At 38.5% G+C, this 13,972-nt stretch overlaps 3 protein-coding genes across 3 annotated transcripts; all 3 read left to right on the forward strand.

Moving 5' to 3' along the window:
* Positions 1 to 116: 116 nt before the first annotated feature.
* On the forward strand, positions 117 to 5,756 carry zgc:56231 (uncharacterized protein LOC406257 homolog). Its single transcript, XM_063912430.1, has 18 exons — positions 117 to 362; positions 458 to 553; positions 820 to 939; positions 1,026 to 1,164; positions 1,261 to 1,445; positions 1,583 to 1,667; positions 1,868 to 2,044; positions 2,158 to 2,269; positions 2,347 to 2,409; positions 3,005 to 3,151; positions 3,279 to 3,444; positions 3,528 to 3,707; positions 4,109 to 4,248; positions 4,367 to 4,532; positions 4,696 to 4,816; positions 4,977 to 5,047; positions 5,133 to 5,252; positions 5,379 to 5,756. Exons 1-18 carry the CDS (start codon positions 270 to 272, stop codon positions 5,592 to 5,594), a joined length of 2,397 nt encoding a protein of 798 aa, XP_063768500.1. The 5' UTR covers positions 117 to 269; the 3' UTR covers positions 5,595 to 5,756.
* Positions 5,757 to 6,259: 503 nt separating this feature from the next.
* Positions 6,260 to 9,902, forward strand: rgs9bp (regulator of G protein signaling 9 binding protein). The gene is made up of 3 exons (XM_063912947.1): positions 6,260 to 6,747; positions 8,116 to 8,422; positions 8,681 to 9,902. The coding sequence occupies exons 1-3, from the start codon at positions 6,652 to 6,654 to the stop codon at positions 9,049 to 9,051; spliced, it is 774 nt and encodes a 257-aa protein (XP_063769017.1). The 5' UTR covers positions 6,260 to 6,651; the 3' UTR covers positions 9,052 to 9,902.
* A 107-nt stretch (positions 9,903 to 10,009) lies between these two features.
* mcur1 (mitochondrial calcium uniporter regulator 1) lies at positions 10,010 to 13,876 on the forward strand. Its single transcript, XM_063912111.1, has 9 exons — positions 10,010 to 10,433; positions 11,133 to 11,246; positions 11,349 to 11,452; positions 11,766 to 11,867; positions 12,161 to 12,202; positions 12,327 to 12,398; positions 12,533 to 12,586; positions 12,844 to 12,958; positions 13,256 to 13,876. Exons 1-9 carry the CDS (start codon positions 10,160 to 10,162, stop codon positions 13,309 to 13,311), a joined length of 933 nt encoding a protein of 310 aa, XP_063768181.1. The 5' UTR covers positions 10,010 to 10,159; the 3' UTR covers positions 13,312 to 13,876.
* Positions 13,877 to 13,972: the final 96 nt, after the last annotated feature.

The following is a 13,972-nucleotide window of genomic DNA, read 5'->3' on the forward strand; positions in this document are numbered from 1 at the left end:
GAATCATCCTCAAATGATGATTTGGCATATCCCTGTTGAACTAATGCTTGAGTGAAGTCCTGGAAGTTGATTGGTCTTCCCTAGGTGATATGCTTGACTTCAGACCTGCAGTCAATTAAAACTGATTGGACCTACAAACTCCTCCTCCATCTGCAGACCTACATGTGGCCGAAACAAGTCCTGTGTATTGTTTAGCGAAATTATAATTTTTGCAGAAAATTGATCACTACTTAAAGTACATTAGACTTGTGTCTCTTCTTTGCCTCAAAATGAGTATGATTAATTTAACCAATGAAGACAGCGATGATATGCAAACTGTTGACATGGACAGGACTTGTGATGCTTCAACTTTATCCCAGCAGGTAATGTTTTTCCCTTTTTTGTGTTTTATCCAACAGTGATATACTTCATATTCAACAGGTTTCATTTGTAGTCTGATTGTCTTCTTTGTATGTAGACTGATCTGCCAGGTGGTGCTGCGCAGCAGACCATGAGAGTTTACCTCAGAGTCAGACCTTTCTCTAAAGAGGAACTCTCTGACAAGGAGGATCAGGTACAGCACAGTGCCAGGCTGCCATGTAGTGTTAAATACAGTACATTACATTTAATCCACATCAATTAAATTAAAGACTAACTTCATAATCACTGATTACGATGATCCATGATTGTGTTTTCCAAAAATAACATTTGTCCTTTGATCTGCATTTTCAGTTTGGGAAATTAAACTCAGATATACAAAGTTAACTGTTGTCAAAATCCACCGTTTTATGACCTATTATTATGATGCATAGTTGAGCATTTTCTCCCCTTCCCCCCCAGGACTGTGTAGAGATTGAAAACAGCCAGACTGTGACCCTGAATGCACCAAAGGGTTCTGCCACAATGAAGAGCAGTGAAAAGGGCATTGGCATGTCACTCCACAAATTCTCCTTCTCACAGGTCTGCAACATTTGAAAAATGTATAAAACTTTACCTATCTGCACTTTCATTCATACCCAACCAACGATTTTTCTGTTGGCTTTCAGATTTTTGGGCCAGAAATTATGCAGTCTGAGGTATTTGAGGCCACAGTCAAAAGCCAGATGACTGATTTCTTGGATGGGAAGAATGCACTGATATTCAGCTATGGAGTAACCAACGCTGGGAAAACCTACACAATCCAAGGTAAAGATGAAACACACCAACAGTTGAATGAACGTGTATCAGTTTCACGTATCCTATGAAGTTCTATGGCAGTTTGAACAAAATAAAATGTTTTAGGAACTCTTAAACAGCCCGGAATACTCCCTCGGGTGTTGGATGCCACCTTTCAATACATAGGAGCCAATCTGTATGAGGGAATGGACCTTAAACCCTACCTCAGGAATGATGCCCAATATCTGGACTCTGACCAAGTCAAGCAGGAGAGCAGTGCTAAAGCGGACATTTTTGCTTCAGTCAAAGAAGTGAGAGAATTCTAACAGACCTGAGATGCTTTCTCAGCCTTTGCCGAAAATATTCCTAAGAATGTGGAATTAATAAAACCAGAAATGATCTTTACTGGAAATGCAATAACATGTACATCTATTTTTCTCCCGTCTAGGAGTGTGACCGTCTCAGAGTCAGTGGTTTAGACTCCTGTTCAAGTACTCGTCCATCATCCTCCTCTTTGTCCTACAATCAAACTGGTAGCCCTTTGCAATTCATTAATTGTCTGGCAATTTTTACAAACAGTTCAAGATTTTAGTTGTCCCGCTGTAGACTCTGTTGAGCGTACAGTATAGTCACAAGGGGAACAAATGCAAGGATTTGAAACTAGAACAATGCTACTGGTTCTTTCTCAGAAGTTTGAGTTTTGTCTTTGGCTCTCTTGTTGTTCTCTTTTTAGAGTTGGCAAGCAACCCGACAGAAGCGGCCAGCAGCCAGTTTGCTTTATGGGTGGCATTCTTTGAAATCTACAATGAGTGTGTGTATGATCTGCTTCAACCTTCCCTTTGCTCCAAGTCCAAGAAACGCGCTTCTCTTCGAGTGTGCGACGATGGTGCTGGAAATGCTTACGTTAAAGGTTTGTGCACAACTTGATCATGTGTTCTTAAATTGGCAGAAATATAACAGCAATAGTCTCTGTTTCTTATGATGGCATCGAAACAACAATGTGTGTTTTTAAAATGATTTAAGATCTCAGGTGGATAAACATCCACACTCTGGGTGAAGCTTCCAAAGTACTGCAGTTTGGAAACAAAAACAGAAGTGCTGCAGCCACAAAGATGAACCAGTCATCCAGTAGAAGGCACGCTTTCCATTTCATCACATCTTTTCTCGTTAATCGTTTTCTGTCTTCCAAACTGACACCAGCTTTCCTTACAGCCACAGCATATTTACCATGAAGCTACTGAAGATCGATGACCGTACAGTTACAAGGATCTCAGAGTAAGTTTCTGACGGTGACATCATTAACATTTAGATGCTGCTTTTGTGTTTACATCCTGCCTAGTTATAGTTGTTCTGTGTTATAGTTGTGCAGTGAGCATTTTTAGGCACATCCATGTACTTATACACACTGACATATTTGCAATGAAAACATCTGCCTAAGTCCTTTGATAATATTTGTGCATTGAGTATCACATGCACATCCCTGTTTTTAAATATATAGATGAATACTTGCATGTATCACAAGTAGTTCATCATTTTGTATACATTCTAAGAACTGAAATGATGCACTAGGTGAAATGTTTTGGTAAATCAAGCACGTTTCTAGGATAAATAAATGGGGGCCCAATTTTGTCAATATAGAGCAAAATATGATCATAATCACTAAGGCCTTGACAACTGGCATCCCGAATTACCATTACATTACATGTCACTTGTTAGACACTGTTATCCAAAGCGACTTGCATACATTCAATACTATGGACAATCCCCACAGGAGCCATTTGGGGTGAAGTGTCTTGCCCAGAGACACACCACCGTGGACTGAGCTACAGAAAATAAATTGAATTGAATAAAATGATCACTTGTTCCTCAGGTTTTCTCTGTGTGACCTGGCTGGCTCTGAAAGATGCAACAAAACCAAAACTTTTGGCGAGAGGCTGAAGGAGGCAGGGAACATAAACAACTCCCTGCTTATTCTGGGAAAGTGCATGACTGCTCTACGCAACAATCAGGCTGATGGGTACAGTTACATCTAAATGTGCAAGTTTCCACTTGCAAGCTATTTGTTTGACAAGTTAAGCAAGTCAGCATTGACCCTGTAAGATCTAGACATTTTGTTTAAGTTTTCCTTCTCTTGTGTTCATCAGAATGAAGAACAGCTACATTCCTTTCAGAGAGAGTAAGCTAACCAAGCTATTCCAGGCTGTGTTCTGCGGCAAAGGAAAAGCATCCATGATCGTGAACATTAACCAGTGTGCTTCCACCTACGATGAGACTCTCCATGTTATGAAATTCTCTGCTGTTGCCAAACAGGTCTGGGTACATAGTGATGTGAGAGGGAGTGGTACAATGAGCTGAATTCACTTCAGTACTAATCCTACCTGTGCTCTCTGTAGGTGGTGCAGGTTATCCGAGACAAGCCTCTGAAATCTCTTGCACCTTGTTTGGTTGGTCGTGATGGCAAGCCCCTGGTGAAGAATGGGGTGATAGACACCCAGGCCCTGGAGAGCTTCCTGTCTGAGAATGAGCTGCTGGATGAGGAAGACGAGGCAGATGTGTCTTTGCTGTCACAGAATGTACAATATCTTCTCCATATCACATTCAAAAACGGTATCATAAACGTATCAGAGATCCGGTATTGTCAGACATTCTTTATTATGTCCATAGTACCAGAGTCAGTACCGTACAATTCAGGACAAATCCTAACTGCTATCTATAACATTTGAAAGGGTCAGTCTAGCACTTTACTTCACTGAAAACATCTCGACCATGTCACTGATAATCAAAGACTTTTGTAGACATTCGTGGTCCCCAGAGGATGAATCCTACTAACCTAAGTGATCCCCTGACATTTCCTGCGACGTGTCACCATAGAATTGATTCTAGTGCTAGTTAGCAACCATTATCAAGCTAACAAACTAATTTGAATGTGTAGTCTTCACCAACTCAAGTGACTGTTTCACTTTGAATCTTCCAGGAGCTTGCAAACATGATTGAGAGCCTGCAAACAAAACTAGTGGCAGAACGAAAAAAAAACCTTGTTCATGAAATTGAAATCCGAAAGGAAATGGGAGATGCTATGCAACAGCTGATCATGGAGAGTGAGGAACTACGGAAGTAAGTTATTTTTCTTTAGCAAGAGAAGGCTATTTATTCAGTTCTGGTATTGCATCCCTGCAGATCACATTTTTATTTGTAGAAGAAATGGAAATAAACGTTTGCTTGGAATGTTTAGTCGACAGGTAGAAGAGCTGAAGGAGGGCTTTCAAGAAAAGCTGGAGAACACTTTTGAGATGTACAAGGATGCTATCAAAAAGCACGCCTACCAGAGTGCTATGAACAATCTGGAAGATAACTACGTACCTGTTGATGATTTCATTGCTGAACAGGATAAAGTAGAGGTATGTCATTTAATGTAATGCAATCATGCACTGTTCAAATTCTCGTATTCAGTAGTTGAAATGTTTGTCAAATTGGCTGTGTATGGTTTATCCCCTGACAAGCAGTCGGATTATTTTGGGTTGTCAATAAAACTTCACACTTCTGTCTTACTTTCCTGTGAAGACCCTGAAGCAAAAGGTTTCTGAGTTGGAGTGCTTAACGTCCAGTATCAGAGGATTGTGTGCAGTTCCAACAGTGGATCAGTCGTGCCAGACTCAACCGTATAAATCAACAGAAGCAGCAGGTTGGTATATTATTCATAAAGATGTCTCAGCACTGTCTTTTCTTATGAAGTGCCTTCTGGTATGAATAGGTGTTGTATGCTCTCCTGTCCATCTTCTTTCATTGAGTTCACCAACTTTGGTTTTAAGGGATATGAATGTCACCGTTTTCTTTTCCCACAGTGGACGATCAACGCAAACGTCTCTACAGAGAAAAATGTGCCATTGAGAGCATTTGTGAGGATAAACAACAGGTAAAAAGAACACGACAACTCTGTATCCCAATTAAATGTTGGCTTAGTTTGGTTGTGTGATCTGTTTCACAATTATTTGGTTCAGTTGATAATTTCCCTAGAGAAAAGGCTGAAGGATCTCACTGGAACACTTCAGAAGGTCAGAGATGGCTTCCTGGAGAAATCGTGTGAATTGGATGATTTACAGAGAAAGTCTAATGATCAGGTGAAATATTCAACGTATGGCAAATTGTACTTGTGATGCATTTTAAGAATAATACAATTTGAGCAGTGACCAGATCCAATTGAAATTATTGCTGAAATATCATTTGAACATTTTGTTTTGTTGAAGAGAAAATCAATGGAGGAAATCCTACGTCAGAATGTTGAAAAGGGTCGGGAGATTGCCTCACTGAAGGCAGAACTGGCGAAGTTTTCCCAGAAGTCCTCTGTGTTTCTCAAACCGAAGCATGGCCTGCTCGCCAACATCAGGGAGGCTGTGACTTCTCCACGGAAGAGTTCAACTGGCCGACTGCTGAGAAAAACAGTTAGCACTCCACAGTACTAAAAAGCCTGGCATCTGAATAATGCTTAAATCATTTTGGTTTTAAAACTATACATGGACAGTTTTAGGGTTCCTGGAAAGACAACGGCAATAATTACATTATTTTATTCATGTAGTGTGTTTGTGATTTTTTGTGTATTTTAATAAAAACGTATTCTAAAACAATTCTAAGTATGAAGTCTTTTATCTTAATCATTGACAATATACTTTCCTAATGTATGGACAACTTCCCTTCTCAGCACCATTTGAATACAATCCTTCATGGCCACAAGAGTGTATGTTTTTATTTGTAATGCTGTGCTTTTTGACAGAAACCATGTTACACTAAAGAAATGTCACGCCAAGGAATTTATGCTTTGAACATGTCAATCTGTTCAAAATGAGGCCATCCATTATCTAGAGCCTGAGGATGGAATTACCCACAAAAGGTTGTGAAGGGACAAAGAAACCATGTTCAATGTTCAATTTCTTAAGTGCATCACTATTTAATTTGCCTATTGGTCTATCTTTACACTTTCCCAGTAAGAAACCTCCATTCTTAACCAACAGCAGTAAGACTTCCACCATTGGAGTACATTTTATATGTGAGTGAAAGAGTTAACCAGTGTTACGTGCTTGAGGTAACTGAGCGTAGCCTCCTTTCAGTTAGTGAGAGTGGCATTGTGGTAGAGACAGCTGCTCTACTCTCTCTCTTGTCTCAGTGGTATTTAATGAGATTAGCTCTTCGTCTTGACCTGCGTCAGTGCAAGGAGGTCAATCACAGGCTTAGCATCTTGCTTAAGAGTCGCATCACTTTATTACTTTCTTTTTTTTTTCTAGTTTTCTGGCTGCTTTTTTGGGACACTTTTTTTTAGCATCCAAGACATGTTCACCCATAATTGCAACTTGTCATAGGAGTAGAATTTGGCTGTGCATCATGCAGCTTTGGGAGTTTGACTCAACCCTCAGTCATTGAATGAAGCATCTTCCAGGGGAAGAAGACGAGCAGGGGCAGCCGGAGAAGTAGAGGGCAACTTGGACTAAAATCTGGACAGAGTCTGAAACTGGACAAGTCATCCTAATGCCACTTATAAATAACAAAGTAGGCGATGATTGCACAGTTGGCACAGATAAGGGTTTGGTTGATGGAAAGGCTCTGGTGGATTCTTTAATAAAGGTAAACGTCTCCAAATGTCAACCTTTTTTTTATTCCAGCTATGACAAAAAGAATGTTGTAATCTAGTTCTGCTTTATCTGATTTATTATAATAGTTTTAGTCTATTGATTTTATAATTGGAATTACATCATTATTTTTTTAATGTAATTGTTAATGTCAAAAAAAGACACATGACCACTTTTTACCACTGTTAGTTATAAACAATTATTTGTTAGTAATTTCAATTGAGTTGACAATTGAAATGTTTTCCCGAGCAGTTACTCATTCATTATAATGGTCTTTTTTTAACTTGTGTAAGACTGAACATACCCTGCACAAGACATTTAAGAATCTTCTTTTCACCCTATGGCTAAAAGAGCACTCTCAGTGAAAAGAATGTCTTGCTCCACTGAATCTTTGTGACTGTTCCAGTATCTGTGTTGGATAATGCAACGGCTATTCCTTCATAGCAGTTGTTTTAACTCTATTTTACCATGACCTTGTTTTTCTAGTTAATTAATTTTACCTTGCACTTATAGGTACAATGTTGCATGGTGTGTATAATTGATGTTATATATAAGGACTCTAAGTGGGCAATTAAGAGAAGATGAGCCAATATACTGTACAGTTATGGGGTTTATTAAAATACAAATAGTAAACATTCTGTATGGAAATGAATGCTTACGTGATACACATTTAAATGGCATGATTGTAGTTATCTTTGTGTGTCCCCATCTCATCCATCCACGCAGAGTACACAAGGTTGTTATGGCTTATCTAGAAATAGATCAATGATAATGAGATTAATTTTAATATTTTTCACTGAAACCACTCCTGCTAATCCAACAGGATCTATCTAATGCCTGTTAATAAAACACTGTGTTAACACATGAATTGGGTCATGAAAGAGGAACTGTCCAGTTTTCACATTTCCCGGTTATTGGTACATTTGGCTTTGAATGACATAAGAATACTTATAAGAACTGTTACCTATCCTAAAATGAGTATTTTTCTTCTTATAATAAAAAACTTCTTGCAAGAATTGTTTAGTTAACATTGGCTTAAGAACATATTATAAACATACAACATAAGCGGGCAGTTCTTGAGATGGCACACGTCTATGATACCTATTTATAAGTGATTAGTGGTCTACTGTATACTCAATCAGGTGATGTGCTAAGAGGAGCATGTAAACTGATACTAAACAAATTGGACTCTAGCGTCCAAAGTCAGTAGACGAGACAGGATTCAGTGTTGAAGTATTTCAAGGTAATCACCTCTCTGACATATTTAGCAGTGTGTTGTTAAGCAGCACACAGCTTCAACTTCCCTTTACCCCTTTCATTTATCAATTAGTGAAAACAAAATCTTTGTTTTTCCTCCATACAGGTTGTAGCATGTTACCGCATTTTGGCCACATGTGTTGGTGGTTGCACAGACAGCTTGGAGCTGCGGGATGAGTTGCGACAAACACGAGAAAAGGCCCAAAGTTTGGCGATGGCCATCCGTAGTCATCTGACCTCACATCTCCGAAACAAGAGCCTGCCTGAGGAGCAACGTAAGGAGATGGAGATCCTTTGGGTGGGCTTCTCCTCCAGCCTAGAGCTCCTCCATGTTGACATGTGCAAAGTTTTCAACATGGGTGACATCTTCTCTCTGTCCAAAAAGGAGACATGGGTGCAAAATGGCCTTCAAGGTAAATTACAGTATAGCCCTGATGGACGCTGTGGTTGATAATCAATAACAAGAAATGCAAAAATGGTTTTGATTTTAGTCCTGCACCGAATCCTACTCCAAAACAGTTAAAGGAATCTGAACTTTCTAACCTCCATGAATGTATGATTCATTGCAGGACTGTTGTAAAAGACAGCATTTACTTGTGACACAAGATCAGTGCCGTCTTTGGCTGAAAGAAAATTGACTTATTTTCCCAATTTGTATTTTGGTAATGCAGGAGGAGGCAGTGAAGTAGCAGCCCGGGCGCTCAGTCTGCCAGAGCTGAACCAACCTCAGAGCACATCCCTTCCTGCTGAGTTCGAGAGCCATGAGCGCAGCACCATGGAGAAGGATATCAGCCAACTTGACCATATGATCGATGACATGGAGATGAAAGTCAACGTCTTGCGCTGGATGGTGGAGCCCAATGGGCCACAGTATGCAGACCCACTAAGCAGCACGGATACCGCCTCCCTGCTCTCAGTTGATCAGGAGCAACCTGGACCCCAGCCTCTATACCAGCGCAGAAAATTCTTTTTGCTCTTATTGCTGGTTGCTGTTCTTTTGGTGGTAGCTACTTTATCTGTTTGTATTGTTTTTTTCTCATGAGCAAAACCTTAATAAACTCAACTTATTGTTTCTGTTAAACCTCAGCAACGCTCAGTAAAACTGATACAAAATATTTACTGCAAGTACAGTAGTTTTTTCTTAATAACTTCCTTTAAAAAAAGGTTCACTTTTGTAGAAGCAACTAAATGTGCTACTTATGCATAGGACAATTTGTAGAAATATACACTGAAATGCATCTGGACACAAACAGTTTCCATTAATAGACACGAATCCTCAGCTGCCAAACTGTCATGGTGAACATAAGTGACAATAAAATACATGTCTGACAGTTAAATTTGGTTTCAAATATAACTGTTGAAGTATAACAAAGGTGTTTGATTTTACATACCCAATAGTATGAAGATTGAGCTAATATTTCCCTTTGTTCTATATGGTACACCCACCTTTCCTAAAACGGTGTTGTCCCGTTTTGTATCTTGTTGCCATTGAGAAAACGTATAGGCCCCTATGCTTTGTAGATGATATACTGTAACAAGCAGAATGTTCACTTAAAATGACTAACGCTTTTTTTGTATAACTTTTATAAAATATGAGCAATAGAGAATTGAAATGTTATATCACATCCTGCTGTTTTCCATTCATTCTTATTGACTAAGATGATTAAACCTTAATCACCAAATATATATATATATATTTTTGGTTTTGTTTTCCTTCTTAACAGGTCAATAAGCCACTATAAGATCTGATTAAGTATGTGAGCCTTATAGATTCTGAGGTACTGTAGATACTGTGGGTCAAAACTTATCATACCTTATTATTCACAAACAGAGCTTATAAATGTGAAATGATAAAATAAACATTTGAAATGGTTGATTTTCTTTGTGAAAACACTGTGATGTCTCTTTGCCAAAGGGATTTAGCTAGCCTTTGTGAAAAGTGAGCTTTATTTTGAAATGTGTGACAGGAAGTGTGGAAGTTTCACGTCCTCTGCCTGTCATTGGTCATTATACGGGTTGGTAGGGCGGCAATAGCTGGGTGAAAAGTTACAATACAGCCGGGTCGAGGGGTTAGTGATATGCTGAGATATGCTGACCATGTTAACTAACTGAAGTAGAGGCCAGCTGCTGGCGGAACACTAACGTTGACAATGGTGCTTAAACGATGTCATTCGAGACTCAATCACGGTGTTAACCACCCAGAAAAGTGGTATGACCTTTTTTTAAATCATGACAGAGTTACCAGTTCTGTGACAGCGACCATTTCGTCAAACATGTCTAGTTTGACAGCCGCCAAAACCCCACCGTGTGTCCGGTGTATCATCACTCAACCTTTTAGGAGCTCCGAGAAGCCGGTATGGAGAGGGGGACACACGGGGCACAAGATTGGACATCTTTCTGCAGGGACACACATGACTACGAGAGGTAAGTTAAATCACTACAGTTCACGGGCTGTTTACCAATAGTGGAAGTATGGCATCTCGCTGATAACTCTCAAGTACCGGTTACTCTGCTTCACATGATAAAACAGCTCTAGTTTTTGCTCGGATGCAGTGCAGGCGCATTGAAGTACCTCAAATGAGAGTATGTGCCCTTTAGGATCCCCCAATGCGAAACTTTGCATAAATTGTCCTCAGATAATAGGACTGTAAAATAAACCGTCACCGTGCACTCGTCATGGGATTTACCATGACTTGGAACTCTTTGTAGAGTTTCAAAATAAAAGTCCTCTTCTGTTTTTTGAATGGCGTTTGGTAAACAGCTTTTATAAAAGTCCTCTTCCTGTCATGCTCTGTTCATTTGAAGAAGAAAAAAACAACAACCCTACAATAATTGTTTAACTGAAGTGCACCAAATACAAACTCCTCCACTAACAACTCTTCCGTGTTGCACAAGCGAAACCCTGAGGCTAAATCTGCAAAGTTTTCAATAGAAACATGTACCCACATCACACACTGTATTCACATAATATGCCACATTGCCGCCACTTGTGCAGGGGTGTCATCACAGTAGAGTTTTATTTTTGTGTTTTTGTATCCATGCATAGTTCAATGACAGTTGGGATCTAGTCCAGGTGATGCTTAGTTTCTCTGATAATCACTTCTATCTTATCATTGATTTTAGGGCTGAGTACGTCCATCACAGCTCTCCAGTATTTAAGTCGAACTGTACCAAAGTCTGAAGGTGGGAAGCTGCTTTTTGACACCCATGCAGTGGTACGACTCTTTGAGGAAAATGGTTTGAATGCTTTTGTTATTTCAAAAAACGTGACAATCTTCAAATTCTTTTATAAGAAGCTGTTGATTTTCACCCTCAAAAAGTAATATTTTCTATGAACAGGCTTTACAACTGAGCAAGCTGAGGTGATGGTCAAAGTACTGGTGAAGATGACAACTTCTAACATGGATGTCATTTATAGTGACATGGTAACCAAAGTGCAGCAGGTGAGGCTGTAGGAGGAGGTTTGTTTATTTTACATTTACTGTCAATACAACTGTGAGCATTATGTCAGCCCTTTTGTGTCGTCTCTGTGTTTCACTTAGTCCTGTAAAGGTCACTAGAACAAATGTATTGTTTTTTTATCTTCCACGCCACATTTATTAAATACTCAAAGGCTTAACTTTGTAGTTAAACAAGTGCTTGGTCCAAGTGTAATATAAATGAAACACCTGAATATAAATTCTGTAGTTCTTTCATAGGTTTACTTGTTCTTTACATAGTTTTAAAAATTCTAAATTAGCTTTGTGGTTTTGGCAGGAGATCATGTTGCAGCGTGTGATGTCTCAAATAGCATCTGTAAAGAAGGACATGATAATCCTAGAGAAGAGTGAGTTCTCCACGTTACTGGCAGAAAATGAGGTGAGTGTGTTTATGATGAGCAGCTGTTTCCCAAAGTAATAGTTGCATTCTACCTGTGCCCTTGGTTGTTTGAAGATCAAAATGGTCCTTGAATTCAAATCGATGTGCATAAACTGACCTTTGACCTGCAAATTATAGAGAAATATATAGAAATGTAGGTAGATAAAAAATGGCGTGTCGGCTAATGTATGATTGGAAGAATGCATAATGTTTTTGCTTTATGTTTGCCAATGTTGCCTTAAAAAGGAACATGCATGACTGTATGATTTTCACTTTTTTAATATTTCTCACAGAAAGTCAGGAACCAGTTATTGCACATCAAGATCCAACTGGCTGTAAGTGGTCATTCTTAGTAACTGTCTTGAGTATTAAGAAATATTTCACCATCTTGTTTTCATCCCAAGATGATTTACGTTATGTTGTGACTTTCCTTTGTTCATCTCCAATGCCACCTTGCAGGATGTCATGAATAAAGTGCGCTCAGACACAATTATCGACATGAATTTGGAGAAAAGTCGTGCAAAAGAATTGGTAAGTGTTTGGGAATAATACTTCAAAAGTGCCCATTTAATTAGTCTTTTTTTTATCTTGACATGTACATAAAGAACAGATAATGGCGCTGTTGTTGAATGGTCTGTTCTTATTCTCTGTATATCTGTTTCTAGAAAATAGAGAATGAGAAGATGCTTCTAGAAACACGGACAGAGATAATGGAAATGGTTTGTATTCCAGTTCACCTACGGTACATGTTTCCTATCTTTTAACAGCTAATCTGTAAATTGTTGTGCAAAATGCATACAACGTACAAATAGAAGCCCAACAAATATCAATAACATTGTTTTAATAATGGCTGTCACTGATTGCTTTACTACTTTAAAAAAAGATGTTGCAGTTTTCAGTTAATAATGATAAGTATTAACTACAGCAGGTGTTGTGGGGATCATCTTTATGCATTTTCCTATTGCCTTTTTTACAGACTGCAGAGCAAGACCGCCATTTAACTCAGACCAACATGAAAATAGACACTGAAGTGGCCGGGTTGAAAACAATGTTAGAATCTCATAAACTGGATACTATAAAATACCTTGCAGGTAAGATATTGTGCATTGTTGCTTTGTATACTAACCAATGATAGCCTTAAGAACTTAAGCCGTCAAATAATAACTTTTTAAGTCAAATGTTTAGCCTGTATTGTAGTTGGGAATGAACTGTCTTTAAGGCAGGTTAATAGGGGTACAACTGCTGAATTTTTCCTTAAAGCATTATTCATTGCTAAAACTGAAATGTCAACTCTAGAAAAGTTGTCTTCAAACATTTGGCAGAACAAAAACTAGGTATATACAACAGCAAGTAGACTAATGCTTGAACACTTTTTTTAATCCTCTAAGGTTCAGTCTTCACCTGTCTTACTGTGGTCCTGGGATTCTATCGTATTTGGATGTAAGCAGAGAGAAGATTTTCATATGAGATCTTGTGACAGTGGACCTTCAAGGCATCCTCTGAATTTGACAATGAAAGAGAGACAGCTAAAGTCTCTTAAATGATGGGAAGTCGGCAATTTTCGGTGCAATGTTTTTAAGTGTGAGTTATGGACAAATGGCTCTTTCAACTGATCACTGGTGGGACTTATTGAAGTAATGAAATTAAGACTATTTAATGATGTATGCTGTGTGACCACTTATCCAGATAATCTTGAATTAAACAGAATATAAAATGTTGTGTATATATTTTTTTAGATGTATACATTGGGTTGTAGATGTTGGTGAGATGCTCATCAGAAAGTGTTTGTATTTAAATGCGTTTTGATTTCAGTTTTAATACGAATGATTTTTTTAATTAAATGAATTGCCAAAAATGTTAGTGTATCTTTCTATTGAAGATTATGGTTATTAGTATATTTAATGTAATGTTGATGGGAGCTGGCCTAATCAAAGAGGCTAGCTCTTTGCTATGGCAATGTCATTCTGCTTTTACTCTGCTACATTAAAATATGCATGTATAATACATGATCTACTGTCTCATGTGTCTTAAATATTAATCATTGATCTTAAAATGTGTGTTAGTTTACGTTAAATTCCACTAAGAAATAAACGAATGATAAATCA

The sequence above is a fragment of the Eleginops maclovinus genome, chromosome 21 (assembly GCF_036324505.1).
Source record: "Eleginops maclovinus isolate JMC-PN-2008 ecotype Puerto Natales chromosome 21, JC_Emac_rtc_rv5, whole genome shotgun sequence".
Classification (NCBI taxonomy): domain Eukaryota; kingdom Metazoa; phylum Chordata; class Actinopteri; order Perciformes; family Eleginopidae; genus Eleginops; species Eleginops maclovinus.